At 35.2% G+C, this 27,449-nt stretch overlaps 1 protein-coding gene across 2 annotated transcripts in view; it reads right to left on the reverse strand.

Annotated features, from left to right (window-relative positions):
• The window catches only part of LOC110103205 (PITH domain-containing protein 1), a 105,305-nt gene that overhangs the window by 34,699 nt on the left and 43,157 nt on the right, over positions 1–27,449 (reverse strand). Inside the window, exon 2 of one of the 2 annotated variants that reach the window (XM_020831814.2) lies at positions 26,413–26,493. The exons of the other annotated variant lie outside the window; for it this stretch is intronic. Within the exon in view, the coding sequence (XP_020687473.1) occupies positions 26,413–26,493 (81 nt within the window). The remainder of the gene's footprint in view (positions 1–26,412; positions 26,494–27,449) is intronic. 2 annotated transcript variants of the gene reach the window in all.

Consider the following 27,449-nt stretch of genomic DNA (forward strand, 5'->3'; position numbering starts at 1 on the left):
AAATCCATCCCGATCAAAGATCAACACAATAGAGGGTGGTCTTTAGTCCCACTTGGATAATGAAATGATGAACCTGAGTCTTCATACTAATCAAATCAAATATCAAAGGCCTTCAAACTAATTGGATCAATTATTCTTCAATTGTTTTACATGCATTTGTGCACAATAAAACATCAAAGGCCTTCAATCAAAATTATGCTTGTGCTCTTGCACATTGGTCTATTGTCACCAGACTCCGAGAAAATATTGAGGCGAGGGCATATTAAAGAGAGATGGGTCAGGTGTAAGTGTCGGTGTGTACAGTGGGCACACCCGTGCAACGGCAAAATGACGTTGTTGCTAGACAGCTAGGAGACTATTAGAAAACACTTGAAGTTATCAAGAATCCCTATCAATCTTTGATAAAACAGTGAAAACTTACCTCCAAAATCCAATGAAAGCCAGGGAAACAATAATTTTAATGCAAGAATCAAATAGAATGGAAGAAAATAACAAGATACAGTTGATCCTCAATTCGAGAGGAGGATCTATCTCTCCCAAATCTCTATACGGTGCTAAAGCCCAAAAAAACCTAAGAGATCAAATTTCAGCCAAATTCAAGATGTCCTAACTCTAGGAAAAATAATTATTTAATGCATACAATATAAAAGGAAATCTCTAAACAACCACTAAATTCAAATTTCCCTCATAACTCCCTCAAAAATCCTTCTCAAATAGCTCCCTTGGACCTGGGCGATCGGATCGATGCGTACAGGAGGCGGATTTCCCGTAAGCCGGTCCCGTATGGACCGATTGGACCGGTCTAGTGGACTGGTCTAAAAATACTCCACTCCCAAAGATCCACCTTGTCCGCAATGTGGAAAGACAACACCTTCCTCCATTCCCTCGCCATCACAAATGGTAAAAACCTGAAGAGTTCGGTCCTTGCACTTGAGCCCTGGAGTATACTTCTCATCACATCTGAAACGGAGCCACTTCGCCCTCTTGTCCTGTAATTCCATTTCTGTGAACTTCTTGAAGTTGTCCCCAAGTCTTCCTCCTACAGTTTTTTCCTTTGAAGTCCCTCGAAGAGTATCAAGTGTTGGCTCCTTAGATGCCAGTAAGGTGGTAGTCATTCTCTATGAACCTACTGAGCTGTTGCCTCCCATTTATCTCTTCAGGTGCCTTTGATCCTCCACCAACTAAGCTAGTTCCATAACCTCTCCCAAGTCATGAGGCCTCATCACTTTGATTGCCACCAAGATCTCTGGTTTCAATCCTTTCATAAAGTTCCCATCTAGCACGGTCTCAAAAAGGCGGTCCAGTCGGCTAGCAAGGTACTCAAACCTCTCCTGGTACTCTATCATTGAATCAGCTTGTGTTAAGGCAAAGAACTGCTCGTAGAAATTTCCTCCCCTGCCGGTTCAAAATCGTTCTAACAAGCAATCCTTAAACTCCCTCGAACTCTGTATGGGTCACCGCATATCCCTTCACTGATAACAAGCCAAAGTCTTTTCTTTTAAACATAGGTTCGCTGTCATCAGTCTCTCCTCATCCATCAACCTATTGACAGTAAAGCGGCTTTCCACCCTGTAGATTTACCCATAAGCATTCTCTCCCTCAAAAATAGGCATCTTCAGTTTCCTCACTCAAAGATCTCCTCCGCTAACCCTACTTCCTCCAAAATTTCCCATTCCCCAAGGGGTGGTTCCCCCCAATTGTTCCAATCATCCTTCCTCTTCTCCCACCCAAACCTTTCATCACAAGCCCACCTTCTCCCTTTAAATTCAGCACCCCTTCGATCATATTCAACCCCTCTCCTTTCAAATTCAACACATCTTCGATCATATAATCAAGGAATTCAACCCCTCTGCTTTCAAATTCAACATCCCTCCACTCATGCCCAACCCCCTCATGCCTCTCCACATACTTTCTATTAGACTCCTCCCGGGGAATAGGCCCTAGGGGAGGCTTTTTTTTTGTTCCTTCTGAAATCTCCACCTCCTGATCCTCCAATTGTCTGATTGGCTTCTCCACTTCCCTGGCTGTCGATGGCTTTCCTCACCTCCGATGATATTTTTTTTCCCTCAAACACTTTCTTCAATATCTCCCCCAGGATAAAAAATTTTTAATCGATTAAATCATAGATGACTGAAATTTTTTTTTTAAAAATCTAAAACTTAAGTTTGTAGATCTGAAATTTCATATTTCATTTGTCCAATCTCCTCTTCGAGGTTTTCCTCCAATGCATCCACTTTCTTAGCCGCCATCTATACCCGGATTTTGGTTGGACTAAAAATCTGAATCTCGATTCCAAAAAAACAACAAAACAGCCCCTTTTCGGCTAACAATCAGCCGCTGATTTTCTTAGAAAAATCACCCAAACAGTCCAAAAATCAGCTTTGATACCAATTTGTTAGGAAACACTTGATGTTATCAAGAATCCCTATCAATCTTTGATACAACGGTGAAAACTTTCCTCCAAACTCCAAATGAAAACTAGGAAAAACAGTAATTTTATTGCAATAATTTTTTTTTTTTTTGATAAAGCAATAAAGAAAAAGCAGGAAAGCAACTACACACCAACACCTACTGATTCCTCCTTCAATATTTCAACAAATGAAGGAGGAATCTTATTGAGATCTAAATTATCCCAATCAAAAGAACCAAAAATGGCATAGTTATCACATAAGTCCGCTAACTTATTACCTCTTCTATCTATACAATTAAAGATTACATAACTAAAATCTTTAATAAAAGCAAAATCTTCCATCTCCTTCCCTTTCTCCTTGCAAGCATTTTGAATGAACCTGATTGCATTTGCTTTATCACTCTCAATTATGATACCTTTATACTCTATCATCCAATCTTTTAACACATCTTTAATAGTCTTCAAAGCAAGAAGCTCCAAATAAGCATTGTTCCGATGATCACAAGTTTTACTAAAAGCAAATAGGAACCTCCCTTTGTAATCTCTGAATACAACACCAATTCCTCCTTTGTAAGAGGATAACAAAGCTGCATCAACATTCACTTTGATCCAATCGGGAGGATGCCAAGATATATCTAACAGCAAATGCTGATTGGCATTCAAACTTCCTGAATTGCTCCATTCGAAGGTTGTATGAACTGCTGCATGATTGACGGATTCAGCAGCTATATAAGCAGGTGATCTGTCGGATTTACCATGGGTTAACTCATTCCTCCCTTTCCATGTGAAGTATACAATATTGCAGAATATGTTTAATATAAAAGGATTGATCCTTTCCATCCAACTCCAATGGTCTTCAAAGCAGGTTACCATAGGTATCATAAATCCCCATTTATTCATAAGCAAAATAACCTCATTTATTTTTTTACAACTCACTGTTATATGCTTTAAATCTTCATCCTCATTGCATCCACTAGGACAAAAGCTGTAAGGAATCAATCTTTGATAAGATAAGAAGTTGTATGAAGGTAATGCAATATTTAATAACCTCCACCAAAATGTTTCTACCTTTGCATTCAGCTTTGCCTTCTTCAAAATCTTATAGAATTTATAATTTTCAAAATGTTGATTTGCCGCCGCATATGCAAGAGCTAAAATAGATTTGCCAGAACCTTCCTGAATTAATTCCAGTTCGTCATTTTGACAATCAGGAAAAAATTGAATTTTACAATTTTTTTTTATTAGCTCTTCTCCAAAGAATTTCTTCAATTCATCAATATTCCAGCATCCTTCAAGAATAAAGTCTTTGACAGTTTTTTCCTCACAGTCATGGTTCGCCAGAAATGTTGGCCACCTATTAAGACTCTTGTCCATGAGCCATATATCATTGAAGATATCAATAGACTCGCCATTTGCAATTTTCCATCTCACAATCTTTTTGAGACAATTTCCTCCATCCTTGATAATTTTCCAAGCCGGAGAACACATATTCCTCCCAGAATTTTGTTCCCAGATTTTACCATATTTCGGGTATAAGCATTTATGCAGCATAGAGTCTTTCTCCATTACATATTTCCAGGCAAGCTTTGCTCTCAAAGGTCCCATTTGGTAGAACATGAGTGTAACCCTCGACCACCAAGATCCAACGGTTAGTCCGACTTGAGTAGAGTAATATTCCCTGCCAAAGAAATGAATTTGGTGCCCCAAGTATTTAGCATTTTTAATACTTTGTCAATTACAAAATGAAAGTCCATTCTTCTTAGTCTTCTCAAAGCGACCTTGACTCCAAAATAAAAAAATTCTTTGGTAGATTTGAATCCCATGATGTGTGAAATAGTCTTCCTTATCCTTCTTCTCACCTTATTGCTGAACAAAACGACTGATTTGTTTTGATTGATTTTCTGTCCAGTTCTGCAGCAGAAGTCCTCCAAAATTCCTTTTATCTTCTTGACACATGATACTTTAGCATCTGAGAAGATGACAATATCATCTGCATAAAGAAAATGGGAGATCTTTGGGCCATTTGGAACTAATTTTTATACCAATAGATTCATCTTCCAAAAGACCATTGGACAATAGCTGAGAACATATAATGAAAAGGAAAGGTGACAATGGACACCCTTGACGAAAACCACATTTAGCTTGAATCCCCTCCGTATGATTTCCATTAATCATCAATGCAAATGATGGATTACTAACACAATTCATTATAAGATCCGAGAAGAACTTCGAAAATCCACAGCATTCCAATGATTTCTTTAGAGCCGGCCAACCCATAGAGTCATGTGCTTGTTCCATGTCGATTTTGAATGAAAGAAATCCATTTAGAGATTTAGAAGTTCTAAACTTGTGATAAATCTCTTGAGCAATGAGAATGTTATCATAAATAGATATCCCTTTTAAAAAAGCCACTTGCTCATGTGAGATCAATTTTGGGAAAAAAATAAGACATTCTGTTTAATAAAACTTTTGCAGCTATCTTGTAAATAGTTTTGCATAAACTTATAGGCCTGTAATTGGATGGGGTGGGCGGATTACTTACTTTGGGGATCAATACAATGATAGTTTCTTTCCAACTCAATTGCAAGAATTAAATAAAACAGAAGAAAATAACAAGATATAGCTGATCCTCAATTTGAGGACGATTGATGTAACCAAAGAATTTTGGATTGCCAATATAAAACCTTTCCTTTCATAAAAACATAGACATAAATCAAAAATAGAAAAGACTAACACATATATCATATAACAATACTATTATGAAATGGACACCACCTTATAACTCACACGACAAACAATATCTTAGAACTTAAAAATTAAAAGGAACAACAACAGCACACAATTTAAGCACGACAAAACAACAGCCTTCAAATAAACAGGACAGAACATGAAACACGATGCAATGACACCCTAAAAATACGACTCAAGACACCTTACAACTTTTCATTGATTTGAGAAGAAAGATACAAATGGGATGGAAACTTGCAGGAAAGAAGAAATAAATAAGAAGCCCATGACGAAGTCAAAGATAGGAAAAGAGAAAGGGGAACAGAGCTCACAAGCTATAAAAGAAAAACATTTTCATTCTCCAAAAATCACCCATAACTCTTTTTTAAATGCCACAAAACAGCCCTAATATATAGATAAAGAAAGGGAACTAAACAGTCAAACAGCCTCTCACTCAAACCAATAAGATAGAGAGAGATAAAAAACCAAAAGACAACCGCCTGTAGCGCACGAAGGGGCACGCGGGAAACAGGAACAGCCAACAAACGGAACAGGCGCCAAGGGGGAATAATCGGGACAGCCAAGAGTAGGAACCGAACAGCCAGCAAGGGGAACCGGAAAATCAGGGCGCAGGAACAGCCACAAAATGAATCGAGAAAGCCTGCTTACATCAAATCTCCCTAGGTTGAGAGTTCTTATCTCCCGATGAGATGACTTTAAAACTTTCTTGATGAGTTGAAGGCGTCACATTCAATTCTTGAATCAAGGCCGCATACTTTCTCTGGATCATTTCTTTTTCCTGCCTAAACTGGTCCGGAAGAATTTGCTTTCTATTTTCATATTTTTCTGTACACAAGTACATTTGATATTGAATTTTTTATAACTCGTTATGGATGGGATTGGTAGAACTTCCTTGAGGCACTATCCATCAGCTCTTAGGAATAGTTTCTTCAAGATCACATGGCTTACTTTCTCCAACTTTAGACTCAATTACATCATGATTTTCCTTTTTTCTTAAAGACTTAAGGAATGAAAGGAAGACTTAACAAAGCCTAATCTCTGATACCAAATTGATGCAACCAAACAATTTTGGATTTCCAATATAAAATCTTCCTTTCATAAAAACTTAGACATAAACCAAAAATAGAAAAGATTAACACAAATATCATATAACAATACTATTATGAAATGGACACCACCTTACAACTCACATGATAAACAATATCTTAGAACTTAAAAATTAAAAGGAACAACAACAACGCACAATTTAAGCACGACGTAATAACAACCTTCAAATAAACAAGACAGAACATGAAACACGATGCAATGACACCCTAAAAATACGACTCAAGACACCTTACAATTTTTCATTGATTTGAGAAGAAAGATACAAATGGGATGGAAACTTGCGGAGAGAAGAAATAGATAAGAAGCCCAAGACGAAGTCAAATATAGGAGAAGAGAAAGGGGAACAGAGCTCGCAAGCTATCAAAGAAAAACCCTCTGGTTTTCATGCTCCAAAAATCATCTATAACTCTTTTTTAAATGCCACAAAACAGCCTTAATATATAGGTGAAGAAAGGGAACTAAACAACAGACGAAGGGGCACGCGGGAAACAAGAACTGCCAACAAATGGAACAAGCACCGCGGGGGGGGGAACCGGGACGCCAAAGAGTAGAAACGAACAGCCAGCAAGGGGAACCAAAAAAGCGGGGAGCAGGAATAGCCACAAAGGGAACCAAGAAAACCTGCTTACATCAAGGATCAATGTATCCCAAATCTCTCGACGGTGCTAGAGCCCATAAAAAACCTAAAAATATCTCAAATTTCAACCAAATTCAAGATGCCCTATTCCTAGTAAAATAAATTATTTAATGCATACAATCAAAAAGGAAATCTCTAAACAATCCCAACATTCAAATTTCCCTCCTAACTCCCTCAAAATGTAAAATCTGAAAACAACATTAATAGGTCGTCGAACGCTTTTTAAAGCGCCGCGATGAGACTTAAGTGAGATTTTCAATGTTAACAGAATTCAACGGAAATCATTTCATAAAATCCCTTGCAAAATTCTGATCGTTTTGATATATAGCACATATACATGCGTGACAGACCGAATCGAGCGGAACGAGCCGCAAGGGGGGGCGGACGGCGTGCTTCGGCAAGGGCTCTCCGGCGACGATCTTTCGGCGAGAATTTTAGTCCAAATCGAAAAGGACGACGGGAAGAACATTCCAGTATGATTATTTTAAAACGAAACTTTCTAGATCTCTAGATTTTTGGAAAAGAAAATTTTAGGGTTTTGTAAGATTTTGATTTTCTTTCGTAATTTCTTTACGAAAACTTTAAGGGAGGATTAGAGGAATGTTTTAGCAATGAAAACAAAGAGATTAGAAGAATTTTTGGAGAAATAGGAATTAGGGCTTTTTGTTAAAAATCTAATTTCTACTAAATGTTTTTTAGAAAAGTTATTCCCAATGACATTAGAAATGTTTTGAAAGCATGAAATTGGATTTTTGATGAAAATTTGCTTTTCGATAATTTCCTAAATTATTTAATCCGAAAATTTATTAGGTTATTATTAAATATTGTTTAGGAATAATTTTAGAATAGAGATTTGAGCAAAATTTAAGATTTAGGAATTTCTAAAATTTAGATTTAAATAATTCCGAAAATAGAAAGTAATTATGTTAATTATTAGATATAATCATGAGTTAAACTTAGTTAAATTGTAATTGTCTTTTAGATGTGGATTAAAGTGGAGGCAAGTGGTTGTCAGCGTCGTACAACATTTTGGTATTTATTCGATGCTTGCAAGGTAGGTGTTCATACCTTATTTAATTTTATAAGTGCTTAATTCTTTTATTCTTAAAATGAAATTTTAGGTAATTATTTTACTGTAAAATGTTTTATACTAGATGATTAGAAATATACCTTGCAATTTTTATGTTTTTTTTTATGCATATTTATGAAAGCAATTAGAGCATATGAATAAATGAAGTATATGAAAGATAATTGAACAAAATTGAAAGATTTAAAAGCAATAACAATTTCATGTGCATTTTGATCCGGAAGTGTCAAAATGGTAATGGTAAAGGGGCTTACAAAAGCCAAATGGTAATGGGGTTCTTCGGAGCCAAATGGTAAAGGAAATGGCCAAAATTTGACTGTGTATTTGATCAGTACGAATAAGAGTACTTCCGGGACGGGTGTATACATTTAGCATAAGCATTTTTGCATTTGCATTGCATATGAAAAATGTGAAAGGAAAGAATGAAAAAAATGAAATGTTAAAGAAGGAAAAAAAAAGGAAAGTAAGAATGTAAATTCAAATATTTTTTATTTGCAAATAATATGAAATGATTTCAATTATAAATATTTTTGTTATATGCATCTTATGAAATTAACTGAGTTATGAATTACATGCTGAGCGAGTAAACTCATCCTAATTTTGGAAATATTTTTTAGGAGATAAGTGATGGCTGCACGACGACCGTACACATATCGTCGTAGGGGACCTCAGGAGGAAAGGGTATCTTTTATGATTTCAATTTGAGTCCTTGTTATGTACCTGTGTAGTTTATGAGTTTAAGTTTGAGTATGTATTTGTGTTTGATCAGTAGTACGGAGTTTATGCAATTGATGGTTTAAAAGTTTTAACAATTGTGTGAGAAGAACAGTTTGGAATATTTCAGTTTGATGTTTATTAGTGGCTCTTTCATTTATCTGTTGGATGACATTTATGTACTGATGTTAAAATTATAATAAATTTGATTATGTTTTATATGCTCTTCCGTACGACCGACTGTTCTCGCCCCGTTATCAATGGGCTAGCCGGGCCGGGTCGTGACAAGAGTGGTATCAGAGCCAAAGGTTTAGTAATGATTAATGAAAAAGCATATAAGATGATTGATTGCGTCTTAGAATGTGTATGAAGTGAATTTTATGAATTTTACGCCTTATGATTAATGTGTTTTATCTCAGGAGCATGGATCTTGAGCAGAATGCCACTGATGGCATTAATATGGAGGGAGGGAGGGAGCTACCACAAGTAGCAGAACCTCAGAGGAACAACACTATGGAGTCATTCGCTCAGATGATGGAAGCGATGACTCAGATGATTAAGACTTCCCAAAATAAGGGCAGTGGAAGTGGAAGCAGACTTATGGATAAGAACCTGAAACTATTTCAAGATATGAAGCCTCCACTGTTCTCAAGTGGCGGACCTATAGAAGCTAAAGACTGGCTGATGCGGATTGAGAAGATCCTTGAGGGCATGTCTTGCCCAGAGGATAGGAGAGTGACATTGGCGGCTTATGCATTTGATGGCGAGGTTGAGAGGTGGTGGAGTCAGTTAGAAAAAACCTTCGGAGGAAGACCAAGTAGCCAAGTCTCCTAGAAAGAATTTGTGAATGTATTCAGAGGCTGATATGTACCTATGACAGTCAGGAGACAAATGCAGGATAAATTCAACAGATTGATTCAGGGAGATCGAACTATTTCTCAGTATGAGTCGGAGTTTACAATGTTATCCAGGTATGCCCCTCACCTGATACCCAATGCTGAGGAGAAGTGTCATCACTTTCTGAATGGGTTGAAGGATGTAATAAGGCAACCTCTTGTACCTTTTGGAATTGAGGATTTTCCCACTTTGGTGGAAAGAGCCAGAAGAATCGAGATGGACATGCAAGTAACTCAGAAGAGGAGGAATTTTCAGAACAGGAAGATAGAAGGCAGGTTAAAGCCTTCCCAGATGACCCAGTTTTCTCAGTCAGGGGTTTCTACTTGGAAGAAACCCAGATCCAGTGGTTCTGATAACAGTGCTTCAACTGCTACTTTGTGCAGTAAGTGTGGGCGAGTGCATAAGGGAGAGTGACTTTCAGGCACTAATACTTGTTACTGGTGCCATCAGCCTGGGCACATGACGAAATCTTGTCCTCTTTTGGGACAGAGATCTTCTTCGGAGGTGAGGTCAGGCAACAACACTCAGAGGACAGCTGGTAGACCAAGAGCTGGGGAGTCTACAGCTTCTGTGCCTTCTCAAGGTCAGACTCATCAGAATGTTCAGCCATGAGTCTATGGACTGTCCCAGCAAGAAGTTAAGGGGTCTCCTGATGTGGTTACAAGTACGTAATTTAATTAATTGCAATGAATTTTTTTTTATGAATATGAATGAACAATGAATGAAAATGAATTAAACAATTAATGAATGACATATTTTTTAAATGAATGCTATACTTGTTTATGGTTAGGGACAATCTTTATGTGCGATAGACCCGTTAGAATCCTGTTTGATACTGGAGCATCATACTCCTTTATTTCAGAAGAGTTTGTTAGATCTGCTAATCTGCTTCCTACATTTATGTTGAAGTCGCTGTAAGTTTTAATGCCTAATGAAAATCATATGAAAGCTAAGCAAAGATGTTTAGTGAATTTGAGGATTTGCGATAAGAGCTTCAAGGCGGATATTATTGTCTTACCTCTATCTGAGTTTGATGCAATCTTACGCATGGATTGATTATCTTGTCATTCCGTGACTATAGATTATAACAAAAAGGAGGTTAAGTTCTGTATGCCAGGAGAGAAGTTTAAATTTCAAGGGTATAAGGGAGTAACTGCAGTTATTGTATCATCCTTGAAGACTTTTCAGATGTTAAAGAAAGGTTGTGAAGGCTCTTGGCCTATGTTTAGGAGGAGAAGAAAGAAGAAAGAGAGCTGAAGGACATCCCAATTGTTCAGGAATTTTCAGAAGTGTTTTCAGATGATTTACCTTGCTTACCTCCAAGTAGAGAAATAGATTTCTCTATTGAGTTAGTGGCAGGAGCTGAACTTGTTGCTAAGGCTCCTTACAGAATGGCAATTAAGGAGCTTAAGGAGTTGAATGAGCAACTGCAAGAGTTACTTGAGAAGGGTTTCAACAGGCCTAGTACCTCCCCTTGGGATGCTCTTATACTGTTTGTGAAGAAGAATGATGGAAGCCTAAGGCTTTGTATAGATTATAGAGAGCTGAACAAATTGTCAGTGAAGAATAAATATCCTCTTCCAAGGATAGATGATTTTTTTGATCAGTTGGTAGGTGCTTCAGTGTTTTCCAAGATTGATTTGAGGTCAGGGTATCACCAGCTCAGGATTAGAGAGGAAGACATTGCAAAGACTGCTTTAAGTATCAGATATGAGCATTATGAGTTTGTAGTGATGCCCTTTGGTTTGACAAATGCCTCTGCAGTGTTTATGGATCTCATGAATAGAATCTTTAAGCCTTCTTTAGATCTATTCATGATAGTATTCATAGATGACATACTTGTTTACTTCCCAGATGAAAGGATACAAGCAAATCATTTAAGGTCAGTATTATATACCTTAAAAGATAATGACTTGAATGTTAAGTTCTCCAAGTGTGAATTTTGGTTGAAGAGTGTGAACTTTTTGGGGCATGTAATCACTGATGGAAAGATATCTGTGGATCAGCATAAGGTTCAAGCAATAGCAGACTGACCAAGACCTGAAACAGTGATTGAGGTTATGAGCTTTTTGGGATTGGCAGGCTACTACAAAAGATTTGTTGAGGGATTTTCACAGATAGCTACGCCACTATTCAGATTGACTCAGAAAGTAGTGAAGTTTGATTGGACAGCTCAGTGTGAGAAAGCTTTTCAGAGGTTGAAGCAGTGTTTGATAATTGCTCCAGTGCTTACTATCCCTTCAGGGACAGATGGATTTCAACTTTACAGTAATGCCTCGGGTTGTGTACTGATGCAGAATGGAAGAATCATTGCCTATGCTTCTAGACAATTGAAAAATCATGAAAGAAGCTATCCAACCCATGATCTGGAGTTAGCAGCAGTAGCTTTTGCCTTGAAGATCTGGAGGCATTACTTGTACGGAGTTCGATGTGAAGTTTTTACTGACCACCAAAGTTTGAAGTATATCTTCACCCAGAAGGAACTGAATCTAAGACAGAGGAGATGGCTAGAACTCATTAAGGATTATGAGTTAGACATTCAATATCACCCAGGCAAAGCAAATGTGGTTGCTGATGCTTTGAGCAGGAAAAATTCAGGTAGTGCAAACTGGATGATTACATAGCAGCAAGAGTTGATAAGGGATTTAGAGAAATTGGAGATTTCAGTGTAAGGTTGAATCATATTATAATTATATCAACCTTTCCGGAAAGGGTACGATAAGCTTTGCCACTTGATGCAGATTTTAAGAAGATACTGGATATGATTAGTGTGGGACACATTGAAGATTTTGAACTTGATGGTGAAGGATTGCTTCGATATAAGGGTAGATTGTGCATTCCAGATGTGGATGACTTAAGGAAAGAAGTCCTTCAAGAAGCTCACTACTCCAGTTACACTATTCACCCAGGCAATAACAAAATGTATCAGGATTTGAATGAGGTGTTTTGGTGACCAGGAATGAAGAGAAGTGTGACAAATACAATATCCAAATGTATTTCATGTCAGATGGATAACGCTGAACATCAGAAGCTAGGAGGATTTCTACAGCCCTTACCCATACCAAAGTGGAAATGGGAAGACATTGCTATGGATTTCGTTGTTTGTTTACCCAGAGCCAGAAGAGGATGTGATACTTTATGAATGATTATTGATAGGTTGATTAAGTCTGCACATTTTCTACCTATAAAACAGTCTGATCTAGTTGAAAAATTGGCAAGTCTGTATGTTGATCCGATTGTATTGGGTACCGAAGACTATAGTGTCAGATCGGGATGGAAGATTTACTTCCAGATTTTTTAAGAAGGTTCAGGAAGCTTTAGGTACCAGACTTACCTTTAGTACAACTTTCCACCGTCAGACAAATGGACAGTCAGAAAGAACCATCCAGACCTTAGAAGATTTGCTCAGGTTATGTGTTCTAGATTTTGGTGGTAAGTGGGAGGCATATGTACCTTTGATTGAATTTGCCTACAACAATAGTTTCCAAATGAGTATAGTTATGGCTCCTTATGAGGCTTTATATGGGAGAAGGTGTAGGACACCTTTAAACTAAGCTGAGACAGGAGAAATGAAAATTATTGGTGCTGATCTGGTTGATGATGCTACAGAAAAGATCAGATTGATCAGAGATAGATTGAGGATAGTGCAGGACAGACAGAAGAAATATTATGATGCCAAACACTGACCAGTTGAGTTTGTATTCCTCAAAGTCAGTCCAATGAAGGGAGTGAAGAGATTTGGCAAAGTGGGAAAGCTGAGTCCAAGATTTGTAGGTCCATTTGAGATTTCAGAAAGGATTGGAAAGGTGGCTTATAGTTTGATTCTACCATCACACATCAATGGAGTACATAATGTGTTTCATATTTCCTCTTTAAGGAAATATATTTCAGACGAGGCTCAGAGGATTAGTACTGAAGTGGTAGACATTCAACCAGATTTGACATTTGTGAATGAACCAGAGAAAATCCTTGAGTGTGATGTTAAGCAGTTGAGAAGCAAAGCAATTCCTTTTTTAAAGTGCTTTAGAAGCACAGTTCAGAGAAGGATGCCACTTGGGAGAAGGAATCAGAAATGAGGGAGAACCACCCTCATTTGTTTGACTAAGGTATTACTTTATTGTTAAGTATTTCCTTTAAATTTCGAGTACGAAATTTTTATTAGGAGGGGAGAATTGTAAAATCCGAAAACAACATTAATAGGTCGTCGCACGCTTTTCAAAGCGTCGCGACGAGACTTAAGTGAGATTTTCAATGTTAATAGAATTCAACGGAAATAATTTTATAAAATCCCTTGCAAAATTCTGATCGTTTTGATATATAACACATATACCTAATTTTGTCTAAATATGAAATTAAAAATATTTGAAGTCTAAAAATACATGTTATACCATTTATTATCCTTTAAGCCAAATCCACTTAAGTGAGGGCATATGGGTAATTATGCAAACCAATTTCTCTAAATAGACAAAACCGGCCTCTCTCCCACTCGTTTCATACGAGTGAAACAAGCGGCAAGGGGGGGGGCAGACGACGTGCTTCGGCAAGGGCTCTCCAGCGATGACCTTCCGACGAGAATTTTAGTCAAAATCGAAGAGGACGACGAGAGGAACATTCCGGTATGATTATTTTAAAACGAAACTTTCTAGATCTCTAGATTTTTGGAAAAGAAAATTTTAGGGTATTGTAAGACTTTAGTTTTCTTTCGTAATTTCTTTACGAAAACTTTAAGGGAGGATTAAAAGAATGTTTTAGCAATGAAAACAAAGAGATTAGAGGAATTTTTGGAGAAATAGAAATTAGGGCTTTTTGTTAAAAACCTAATTTCTACTGAATGTTATTAGAAAAGTTATTCCCAATGACATTAGAAATGTTTTGAAAGCATGAAATTGAATTTTTTTATGAAAAATTGCTTTTCGATAATTTCCTAAATTATTTAATCAGAAAAATTTATTAGGTAATTATTAAATATTGTTTAGGAATAATTTTAGAATAGAGATTTGAGCAAAATTTAAGATTTAGGAATTTCTAAAATTTAGATTTAAATAATTCCAAAAATAGAAAGTAATTATGTTAATTATTGGATATAATCATGAGGTAAACTTAGCTAAATTGTAATTGTTTTTTAGGTGTGGATTAAAGTGGAGGCAAGTGGTTGTCAGCGTCGTACAACATTTTGGTATTTATTCGCTGTTTGCAAGATTAGGTGTTCATACCTCATTTCATTTTATAAGTGCTTAATTCTTTTATGCTTAAAATGAAATTTTATGTAATTATTTTACTGTTAAATGTTTTATACTAGATGATTAGAAATGTATCTTGCAATTTTCATGTTTTTATTTTTATGCATATTTATGAAAGCAATTAGAGCATATGAAGAGCATATGAATAAATGAAGTATATGAAAGATAATTGAACAAAATTGAAAGATTTAAAAGCAATAATAATTTCATGTGCATGTTGATCCGGAATTGCAAAAATGGTAATGGTAAAGGGGCTTACAAAAATAAAATGGTAATGGGGTTCTTCGGAGCCAAATGATAAAGGAAATGGTCAAAATTTGATTGCGTACCTAATCAGTATGAATAAGGGTACTTCTGGGACGGGTGTATACATTTAGCAAAAACATTTTTGCATTTGCATTGCATATGAAAAAAGTGAAATGAAAGAATGAAAAGAATGAAATGTTAAAAAAGGGAAAAAGGAAAGTAAGAATGGAAATTCAAATATTTTTTATTTACAAATGATATGAAATGATTTCAATTATAAATGTTTTTGTTATATGCATCTTATGAAATTAACTGAGTTATAAATTACCTGCTGAGCGAGTAAGCTCATTCTACTTTTGGAAATGTTTTTCAGGAGGTAAGTGATGGCTGTACGACGACCGTACATGTATCGTCGTAGGGGACCTCAGGAGGAAAGTTTCTCTTTTATGATTTCAGTTTGAGTCTTTGTTATATACCTGTGTAGTTTGTGAGTTTAAGTTTGAGTATGTATTTGTGTTTGATCAGTAATATGGAGTTTATGTAATTGATGGTTTAAAAGTTTTAATAGTTGTGTGAGAAGAATAGTTTGGAATATTTCAGTTTGATGTCTTTTAGTGGCTCTTTCATTTATCTGTTTGATGACATTTATATACTGATGTTAAAATTATAATAAATTTGATTATGTTTTATATGCTCTTTGTACGACCGACTGTTCCCGCCCCGTTATCAACAGGCTAACCGGGCCGGGTCATGACACAAAAATCCTTCATAAACAGTTTCTTGGAAATGGGTGGTCGGATCAGCGCATATAGGAGGCGGATACGTCCTGCCTTTGTTTCCCGTAAAAGCCAGTCCCATATGGACCGGTCTAATAGAGACTTCAGAGTGTAATACATGAGAGATGGAGGAAATCTTAATGAGGTTGAGATCAAGAGAATGGTAATTGGGCTCGTGCGTGCTAGGAGGGAACAAGAGAGCACGATGGATAATAAAGGTAATGCATGATATAAGTCATACATTAATTTGCAAGGGAGATGGGGTGAACAAGAGCAATGAGCTAGGATAGGGCCTTAGTAATTTGAGCAAGAGAGAAAATGATATCAGGTAAAAGTTTGCAAAAATGACGAAAATTGTTGGGAGCTTAACATCATGCGGGCTGCATAGAGGACAATGGCCACAAAAGCAAAAGTTTCGTGTGAAGGCTAGACATTCAAGAGAATGAGAGATATAGCGAGCAAAGGAACTGCATGACAAGTGCAATAATGGTGACAGCTCCAACATGGAAAAGGTGTGCAAGTTCTATATAGATATTCTCTTTTTTTTTTTTTTTTTTTTTTTTTTTTTTTTTTTTTTTTTTGGTGTATAATTTAACATTAATAAGAATTGAAGAAAGGCATGCTTGTACAATTCAATTATCAAACATACTATAAAAGGCATTGTAATAAAAATCACAACATAGAATTTATAGTTTGAAATGAAAAAAATCAAATAAAAGCACTGACCCTAACAAAGTAATAAGTAATGCTTAGAACAAGACTTAAGTTCATAGGTTCATGAAGTTCACAATTTCTTATTTTTTTAAGGAAATGCTAGCCAAAAACCAGTTTTTAAAAATTTGATGAAATTTCAAATATCTCTTCTTCAAAATATTGCTAAATGGCAAATTTGTTCTGCTGAAAAAATAAAATTTCCCTATAGTAGTAGTACCGTCCTTAATCTCTAGTCAAACACATTTTAGTAACCATGACATAGATATGTACTTGAAAAAGAACAAGATTTAATAAGCAAATATAGAGAAACGTGCATTTAACAAGACAATTTTTTTTATTTAGTAGGTAAAAGGTGATTCAATTCGTGCATCAAAGAATATCAAGCAAAGAAGGATTCATGTTTTTGAAGATCAAATGACTAGGTAGCTGTTGTTGATGAGCATGGAAAAATGCCTCGCATCAGCATTTTACTGAAAGAAGAGAAAGATAAGATAATAAACGAATTGACATAGTCGGTCTGATGCATGATTTCTGATCAACAGAATAACAAGTCTAGAAGGTATGAATATTCCGAAAGTATCAGTTTCAGCTGATTAGCCATTACATAGGTGCTAGAATAACAAACATGAGTTTGTCCGATTAGGGGTTAATTAAACCGACATAAAGGTTTTAGCAGGATGATCATGAGAGATTTCATACTGTATAGAGATTAGGGGTTAAAAAGGTAACAGGAAAAGCTCTCTCTCTCTTTTTAACCTTACAATAGAGAATTCATGCTTTAAGAAATGAAAATAATATTTCATTATCAGTATTAGAGTCACTAAATCATAAATATACTTCATTTTACTAAGAGGGAAGAAAAATTTTTTTACAAGGATTATAAGGTGATTACGAGAGAGAATTGGACCACAAAATATAAAATAATAATTATGGACAAATATCATAAAGATATATAGAAAAAATCAAAAAATAATTGCTCAGCGAAAAGATGATAGAGTTTGAAAATTGAGAGATTTTTAATAATCCAAAATATATTGCTATGGGAGTAAATTGCAATTAATCCTTAGAAAAAATTCTCATAAAAATTTTAGGAGTATTTAGGAACATACCATTAATTAACAAGGAGACTTGATTATGGAATAAGAAGGCACAAAAATTACTAAGGAAAAGAAGCATGCCATTAAAAAAGACAAGTTTTTTTTTTATTATTTTTTACATTAAAAATGACAAGTTAAATATACTTGATTGATAATTACAATGATTATAAAAATTGCAGAAGACTAGCAAAAAAGGTAGTCAGCAAAGCAAAAATTACGAGTATTGACTATTTATTTAACAGCTTAGTAAAAAAAAAGGAAAATTTATGAAATATCTAAAAAAGAGATACAATGTACAGATCATTTGATCAACTTAAATGCATTAAAAATGGAAATAATATGAGCTTGATTAAATAACTAAAAGATAAATATATTAAGGAAAGATAAAATAATAATTTAAGAAATTATTGTATGGTAGTTTAAGATAAATATTAATTTGGAAGAATATAATGAACAAAACAATGAGCGATATTCTAAATTGATCTAAAAGATTGAAGTTGAGTTACCTTTAAAGAAGATGAAGAGGTAAAGCATCAGGTCTATATCAGTCAATTGAGATTTAGAGAGTTATAGGAATATTATAGTTGTTTAGCTATCAAAAAATCATTGAAGAAATTTTAAAATTAATGAGTTGACAAAAAATTGAAAAAGAAGCATTATGGCACAAATATTTAAGAACTAAATGTTTATGATTGAGATAATTTATAATTATAAAGAAAGTAAACTTATGAGCCCTAAAATTAAGTTTGAGAGTAACAAAGCATATGCTTAAAAAATTTACTTTTAAAAAATTTACATAAACTGAAGTTGCATTCCACAAAGTGCACCATGAAAGTAATTTTTGTTTTAATACAATAAAAATGAAAGAATGAAAATTAAAAAAAATATATCTTTATATAATTCTTATTGATCATGAGAAGGCATGTGATCAAGTAAAAGTAAAGCAGTACCCAAAGGAAGAAACGTGTGTCAAAAGTATATTAAAGTTATACAATACAGATGTACAATGGAGCATTAGTTGCTATTAAATAAAGTTGTAGAGTAACCAAAATGAAATGTATGGTATGATTACATTTAGGATTAGCATTGAATCCGTATATTTTGTATTGGTTATAGAGAGCATATTTAAAATGAGGTGCTTTGATGTAAACTTTTTGCAGATGACTTTTTTTTTTTTAAATGAAATGACATTTATAAAGGGTAAGATAATGTTTAAATAAATTAAAATTTAGAGCAATAAATAAAATATTTAGAAAAAAGGAGGCTTATAATTAGTATAATAAAAATTGAGCATAAAATATGTAATTTTATTAGGTGAATGCCTACAATTATCAATCAATATTATTATAAGACAACACAATGCTTAAGTGTGATAGGTTTAAATATCATAAATCTATTGTACATAAAAATAGGGAAACAAACAAGGATGTGACTTCTAAAATCAAGTTTAGGTGGTTATGTGATAAAAGTATATTATAAAGGCTTAAAGTTAACATTCATAAAACTTCCATTATGCTGGCTATATTGTATAAATCCCAACGTTGAATGGTGAAAAAACCATTGATAGTTTCGTTACCTGTGATGAAAATGAAATGTTAAAAATGAGAAATGTAGCAAAACTAGTAAGAATAAGCAAATGAATGGTTTTGGAATTGTTTTTCTGAGGTTTTAAAGAGAGAAGGTCCACGTTTCTAGAGAGAGAAGGGGATTTTTGAATTCCTGATTCGCGGAATTTCCGTTGTCGTCGGATGTCAACGGAGAGTTGCCGACCTCCGACGGACATCATATCTCAAGACAACCTTAGATCCAACGGAGCACGTTTTACTCCTCAAGGGGCTACTCCTGGTTCTCCACCTACATTTGGAGATGGTAAATCTAGTTTCGATCATGAAGCTAATCTACGATTCAAATCTATAATTCCGTTGAAGATTAAGGAAGGAGCGCTGTTGTTCCCAAAGAAGGTCACTGAATGTGTTGGCAAGGGCAAATCAATTTTGGTGGATTCGTCCGAGAAGAATACTCTTGAATCCAATCCAGTGAGTGAAATTCATTCCACATCTGTCCCTAAGATTGTAATAAATGAACATGGTGAAGACAAAATGCTTGTGAAATGGTCTGAAATCCTGGAAGAACATGAAGGTGCTGAACAAATTATAAATCTGAACTACACGATAGCTAGAGACTCTCGAAAAATGAATTCTGATGAACAGCAATCAGAAGTTTTTCAACAGAAGGGAGCATCTGGTAAAGACCTGGAAGAGGTTCACATTTGTGAATCTGGTGTTTTAGGAAACTGTAACACGGGCAGTAAACAGTCAAATGCTTGGTCTCAGCAAGCTGGGACACTGTATGGAATAGAAATACTAATATCAGAGCCCTCAATGTGAATTATGGTGAAGGTTTTATAGAAAATGGCACAATGGTGAAAATGGATTTGGAAAATGAGTTAGAAAACTCAAGGAAGCTCTAGAAATCGCTGGTAATTAAAGTGTTTGGGGAGAATGTTCCATTCCACTTAATTGGCTTGGAATTAAGAAGGAAGTGGTCCCAATTTGGGAAGTTTCATATGACTATGCTTGGAATGGGATGGGCACTTTGTGCCTTTGAAGAAAGTGGTGCTTTGGAGTTTGTTTTCTCTAATGGCCCTTGGTATGTCAATGGACATATTATAGGAATAGATAAATGGTCTCCTTCCTTTTCTCTTTCCTCATTAAAAGGGCTTATGACTCCCGTTTGGATTAGAATGCCTAATCTCCCATTGCAATGGTGGGATGAGGTCAATGTTTGTAGAATTGCTTCAATGATAGGAACACCCTATCTAATTAAAGGGAATATGTTCCAGTGAGGGAGGAGAGAATTTGCTAGAATTTGTGTTCGGATCAAGCTTGATGACAAATTGCCCTTGGGAGTATGGGTGGAGGGAAGCCAAGGAAAAGTTTTTCAAAAAATTGAGTATGAGAATATATCAAATTTCTGTTCCAAATGTGGAAGCTAGGATAGGGCATTTGGAAAAGAATTGTGTGGAGAAATGTTTAGATTCTTCTCAAGGATCTAAGGAAGCAAACAATCAAGTTAAAAATGCTGATTATGTTAACAAAGAAACTCATAAAGCCGCTGGGAAAGTGCTAGGAGGAATGGTTGAAGGTAACAACTTGTATGGACCTTGGGTCCATGTGAAGTATGGAAAGGGTAGAATCAAAAACAAGAATTTCAACAAAGTCTGAACAAGATTTACGAAGGAGGAGGCTGCTAATGTGAAAGTTCCTGCTGATAATCGAACCGTTCAGAAAATTTCTGAAGAAGCAAAAGAAAGAAATGTTCCTGAAGACCATTCAGTAATTCTAGTAGCTATAATAGAGCTCACTACTACGAAGCAATCCATCAATGAGAACAATTATACGAAATCTGGGAGAGTTTTGTTTGTTGTTCAGGTAATTCTCCTACTATTCTTAATAAATTTGATGCTCTAAATCAAATGGTGGAAGAAGGGAAAATATTATGTCCAGAAAATGATGCTGGAATGAATGTTGTTGAAGTGTCTTTAATCAGTAAGGATGAAGTGATTATTTCGGTGAAGAAAGATCATGTATCGTCGGAGGTGGAGATGGAAAACAAAGGAGGTTCTTCTAATGTCAAGAAGAAAGAGTTTGGGACCTATTAATATGTTAACTAAAAGTAGAAGAGGGAATATTGATCAAAAAGATAAGTTGGGGACTTTGTCCCCTCTTGTTCAATGATGTCTTCAATTATCTTTTGGAATTGTAGAGGAGCTAAAAAGAAAAAAGCTTCTTTGTATCTCAAAGAGATAGTAAAAGATCATGGGGTATTTTTTATGCGTTTGATTGAAACCAAATTATCTTCTATTGATAGATGGGAGATAGATTCTATGATTGGTTCGGATTGGAAATTTTTTCAAGTTCCTTCTGTGGGCTTGTCGGGAGAAATTTTGATGCTATGGAGAGATAACTTTGCTTTTTTCAATGTTTTGGATTTTTCTTCTCAATTGGTTATTGGTGAACTTGATGTTCCCAATAAAGGAAGATGGAGACTAGCTACTATCTATGGCAATAAAGATGTATATAGAAGAAGATTGCTTTGGAAAAAATTGGAATTTTATTCAGATACTGAGTTGCCTTTGGTGATAGGGGGTGACTTCAATTGCTTGCTTACTAAGGAGGACAAAAGAGGAGGGAGAAGATTTTCCTTTTACCAAGGACCTAAAGAGATGCAATCTTTCTTGTCTTGCAATGACTTACATGAGGTAGAATGGATTGGACTAAGGTTCACTTGGTGTAACAACAAAGTAGGTGCTGAAAGAATTCTGGAGAGACTCCATAGATGTTTTATAAACTCTGTTGCCTTTAAATCAGCTCATCAAATGGTGGTGAGACATTTGGCTAGAGTTGCATCTGATCATTGTCCGATTTTATTAAACTTGCTGGAATTCAATCCTTGTGCTAAGAGAATCATAAAATTTGAAGAGGTATGGGCTTCTATACAGGCTTCCAAATTGGTGATCGAAAAGGCATGGAGGAATAAAGCTTTTGGTGGACCTTCTCAAGTTCTTAACAGTAAACTGAAAAGTGCCTTGAAGAATCTTTTCTATTGGAGCAAAGCCAAATTCAAAAAATTAAAACTTGCTAGAGAAGAATTAAAAGGAGATATATTGAAGCGACAAGAAAAAGAAGCTGAAGAAGGTTGGCTCTCGGTAGAAGACAGTTGGATCCTTAAAAACAAAGTAAATGAGTTGAATTCCACTTTGGCTCGTTTGAACAATTGGTGTAGGCAATGTGCAAAACTCAAATGGCTTGAAGATGGTGATAGGAATTCTAGATTCTTTCAAGCTTTTGCTAGTGCTAGAAAGAACTCTAATTTCATTAACAAAATAAAAAATGATGAAGGTATTATTGTGGAGGATCAACAGCTAATTGAAGAGGTTATGTTCAGATTTTTCAAAGACAAGTGGAGGTTTAGAAGATACACTTTAACTCGATGGCCGAATTCAAATAACTCTTTGAATGAAGATGATTTTTATATGTTAAACAAGGAGTTCTCCATAGAGGAGGTGGAATCTGTGATCAAGGAGGCAGGAGGAAGTATATCATCGAGAAAGGATGGAATTAATTACACATTCATTAAAGCCTATTGGTCCATAATCAAGGAAGATTTCTGGAATGCAATCAACCATTTTCTTTGCTCAAGGGAGATGTGTAAGGAGTGGAAAGAGACAATTATTGTATTGATTCCTAAGGTGAGTAATCCTTTATCTCCTTCCAATTATAGACCTATTAGCTTGTGCAACTTGGTCTATAAAGTGGCGTCTAAGGTCCTTTTGAATAGATTGTCTCCTATTATTAAAAAATTGGTTTCTGAAGAACAAGCGGCTTTTGTGAAGGAAGATCACAGTTTGATCATGTTCTTGTAGCGCAAGAAGTTTTCCATAAGCTTTGGTTTTCTAGAACCACTAAAGGGCTAGTTTCTTTCAAAATAGACATGGAGCAAGCTTATGATTCAATGGGGTGGTCTACTTTGGAAAAAGCACTAGATTACTTTGGATTCCAATGAAATTTTCCAAATTGATATTGGAATGTGTTCAAGATCCGTCCTTTTCTTTGATGATTAATGGGAACCTCATGGATTGGATCAATGCTTCTAATGAATTTCGTCAAGGTTTTCCTCTATCACCATTTCTTTTCATTCTATGCTCACAACTTATAACGAATGATTTTTCTCAAAGTAGTAATAACATAGGGATTCGTGTGAATCCTGGTGGGCATAGAATATCACATTTGCTATATGCAGATGATGTGATTATCTTTTCAGAAGCAAGTTTAAAGGCGGTTAAAGAAGTGAAGGCCATTTTGATATACTTTTGTGATTGGACAGGGCTTAAGATTAATGACAGCAAATCTTGTATCTTATTTGGAAATTCAATTAGAAGGAGAAGGAAGAAGGCTATTTCCAAGATCATGGGATTCAAGACAGTCAAAGAAATGCAATATTTGAGAGTAAAAATTGCATTGAGAATATTAGTTAAATCAGATTTTCAATTCATCATAAGATAAGGCATTAAGGATGTTGAACATTTGGGGAGGTAAAATGTTATCCTTAGCGGGAAGAATTACCTTAGTTAAATCGGTGTTGCTCACCTTCCCTACTTTTCATGCTACTTTATCATGGATACCTAAAGGTATACTTGATGAGATAGATAAGCTTTGTAGAGGCTTTACTAGGAGCAAAAATGGTGGAAATCATGAAATTCATTATGTAAAATGGGAGATGATGTGCAAACCAATTATTTGTGGTGGTAGAAGTCTTAATTCTTGCTCAAACAAAGCAGGCCCTTTGAGGGCCAAATTAGCTTGGAATTACATCAAGAACACAAACTCTATAATACACAAAGCATTGTATTCAAAATATGGATATCCTTATGATGTTGTCTATTCAAAATCTGCTGGGTCAACTGCTTGGAGGCTGATCTGTGATGGTGCCAGATTCCTAAAACCAATTATCAGATGGAGCATAGCTTATGGGAAATCAATTGACGTATTTGAAGACACATGGATTATGGACAAGAGTCTTAACAGATGGCCAACATTTGTAATTCCTCAAAGCAATACTTTCTCAAAAGTTGAGAGTTTTATCACTGAAGGAAGATGGGATGTGAATAAACTGGGGGAAGCCTTCGGAATCGAGCTGGTGGAATTGATATGCAAAGTCCAGATTAAACCTGATCTAATGGAAGATAAAATAGAGCTCATTTACAACTATTCTGGAAAGTCTATCTCTACTATGGCTGCTAAAGTGCCAGAGAAAAAAGATGAGATAGAACTTAAATATTGGTAATTGATCATAAAAGCTGTTGTATACCCGATAACAGAAAATTTCTAGTGGAGATTGTTCCATAAAGCTATCCCTACTAACCAGTTTTTAACACATAGAAGATTGCAAAATTATAACAGATGTCCAAGAGATTGTGATGGGATAGAAGATGTTGAACATGTGGCTATCAAGTGCAGAAAGTTGAAGGATGTTGTCAAAATTGTAAATAGATGGGGATTTCAAATTCCATATTTTGAATCCTTCAATAGCTGTTGCAGATGGATGAGCTCCCAAAATTCTTGGTTAGTAAATTTATATTGTAATATCGTTATTCTTTCATGGAAAGCTAGGAATGAGTGGATTCATAACAGTATTGAGGGGAATTCACTGAGTATAACAGCTAATGCCGTTAATTATGCTGCAAACTCAGCAAAATCATTTCTAAATATCTCGAGTAGTTTGGATGTCAATCGGCACATGCTGTTGGAAAATAGTTGGCACCCTCCTCAACCCGATTGGATTAAAGTCAAAGTAGATGTTTCTCTTCTACCTTCTTATAAAGCAGGAATTGGTGGAGTTTTCCGAGACAACAAGGGAAGATTTCTATTGGGTTTTGGCAAGCAATGTCTTCATTGGGATATATCTCATTTGGAACTCTTGTCTATTCAAGCTATTAGAGAAGTTGTGAAAGATTGGATGTATGATTTCAAAGGAATCATCATTGAAGGGGACAACTATAATATCATCAGATTTCTCTAGGATATCACAAAGAAATAAGGCAAAAAAATTGGTAGAATTCTCTTTTTTAAATAGTTTCAATAATGTCATTTTTAATTGTATAGATAGGGATAATAATAAGTTAGCTGATTTATGTGCTAACTATGCAATCTTTAGCTCTTTCAATTTTGAATAAGATTTCTCCTTTTGTTAAGATTTTAAAGGAGGAATCGGATGCTTCTCCTGGGTAGTTTGTAATCCTTTTATTGTCTTTTTTCAATATAGCTTCTTGCTTCTCTCAAAAAAAGAAGCAAATGAATGGTTAGGTTAGATGAACAATTTTAGAGACCACTATTGAAAGTAAGGTAGTTAAATATAAATTTAGGTGGTTTGGATATGTACAACAAAAGGTAGAAAATACACTACATGAGTAGATAAATTATTACTAGAAGACTGGGGAGAAAAAAAGACAAACTTGTTAACATGAACATATTTGAGCGACCACTAATAAAGATAAGGTAATAGAAAATAAACTCAAGAGGTTTGAACATTTACAACAAATGGTAAAAAATGAACCCATTGCACCAGTAGATAATTATTGCTTGGAGGATTATGGAGAAAAATGATCAAACTTAAGTTAAAAATGAATAATAGTTCAAAATAATTTACAAGGAATAGGTTTAATACCTCCAAAAGCCTAGAGTAGAAACAAATAAAAAATGGGGATTCATGAAGACAACCTCAAATAATTAAAATAAAAAACAATACTAATGATAATGATGAAGATGGAAATGAACGAAAGTAGCAAATTAAGGCAAATTTTGGAGCAACATCTATTATTTATTTAAAAGAAAAAACACTATGAAAACTGCTATATTCCAAGACGTAATAATATTTTTATATCATCAGCAAAGCACTGACATTGGAGCCAACAACAATAAGATCCAATAAGTCGCTAGCAACGTTCAGAAAAATGGTAGGCGTCAAATAGATGACACTATAAATGTGAAGACATGGTGTTTACACTGTTTACACAAAGAAACATGAGCACCTTCACATCCATTATATTATACCCCCATTTCAAACCACCACCATAATGCAATCATTTTTCAAAAAGCATAAGCAGCCACTGTACACATGTATATAGTTGCAGCTACAATAGGGTAAAGGCAGGTGATTGTTTAAACCACAAAGCATTACCTCTGAATTATCCAACCGGCGATCCCAGGCCTTGAAAACAGATTTAATGCTTCCAGCAACTGATTCATTCAAAGCGGTTACCTAAAGAGAAGAGTAGTAGGCTAATGGCATTCATGCAAAAAGCAAATATATAAAGAGGTATTTAGAGAATTGAAAGCATGAAAACTTTCAAACAAGACACATTGCTGCTCAAGGAAAAAGTGATTCAAGCAAGTAAGAACCCATGAAGAAGTGAAATGGGTAGCGACATAGCGTGTAAAACAAAAACAAAGTTACTAAAATGTGAATAAATGCAAGTACCTCTATGCAAATAAAGAGTTCATGTTTAGACTTGCACAGATTAAAAGCATGAGGAAATTAATAATGAAAGAAATCCATGAAAAAGATAACAAATGGCAGACATCCAGCCTATTTGGGAATTTATCAATATTCATGGTCGTAGCCTATTATTTATTCCCACTAATCTTATTCTGTGTTTATTAGAGTTCTTTAATGAGAAATACTTCAGAGTAGTATTGTCATTTGGATGTTATAACATTATTTTTGTTAAATTCAGAGATTTAAGAGGGAAAAGACTTTTTGCTATTGCACAAATATGTCCCTATTTATGTATATATCATAAAAAGAAATAAATAATTATAGAATCATTCATAATTGCTCTAATATAATCCTTCCTAAATCAACACCCTAACTATGGAAGGAGATCAGCTTGATTCGGGGGAGGTAAGCCTCCCATAGATCCCCCTGTGAGATCAAAATGCTAAGGGGCGGCTAGGATTTTAACACTCCCCTCAAGCTGGGGAATACAAATCTGTCATCTCCAGCTTGGTAATCAGTCCCAAAAAGGTAGAGTTGTCAAGTCCCTTGGTAGGAATATCTACAAGCTGATCTTTTGATGAGAAGTGGTAGATACATATAAGACCATCCTTTATGAAATGTCTATCCTCTTCTATGTGCTTGGCCATGTCATGTTGAACCAGATTGTGAGCTACGTTGATTGTTCATTTGTTGTCACAGTATAGCTTCATCGGTCATTC

This window comes from Dendrobium catenatum, unplaced genomic scaffold, assembly GCF_001605985.2.
Source record: "Dendrobium catenatum unplaced genomic scaffold, ASM160598v2 fragScaff_scaffold_1074, whole genome shotgun sequence".
NCBI lineage: Eukaryota > Viridiplantae > Streptophyta > Magnoliopsida > Asparagales > Orchidaceae > Dendrobium > Dendrobium catenatum.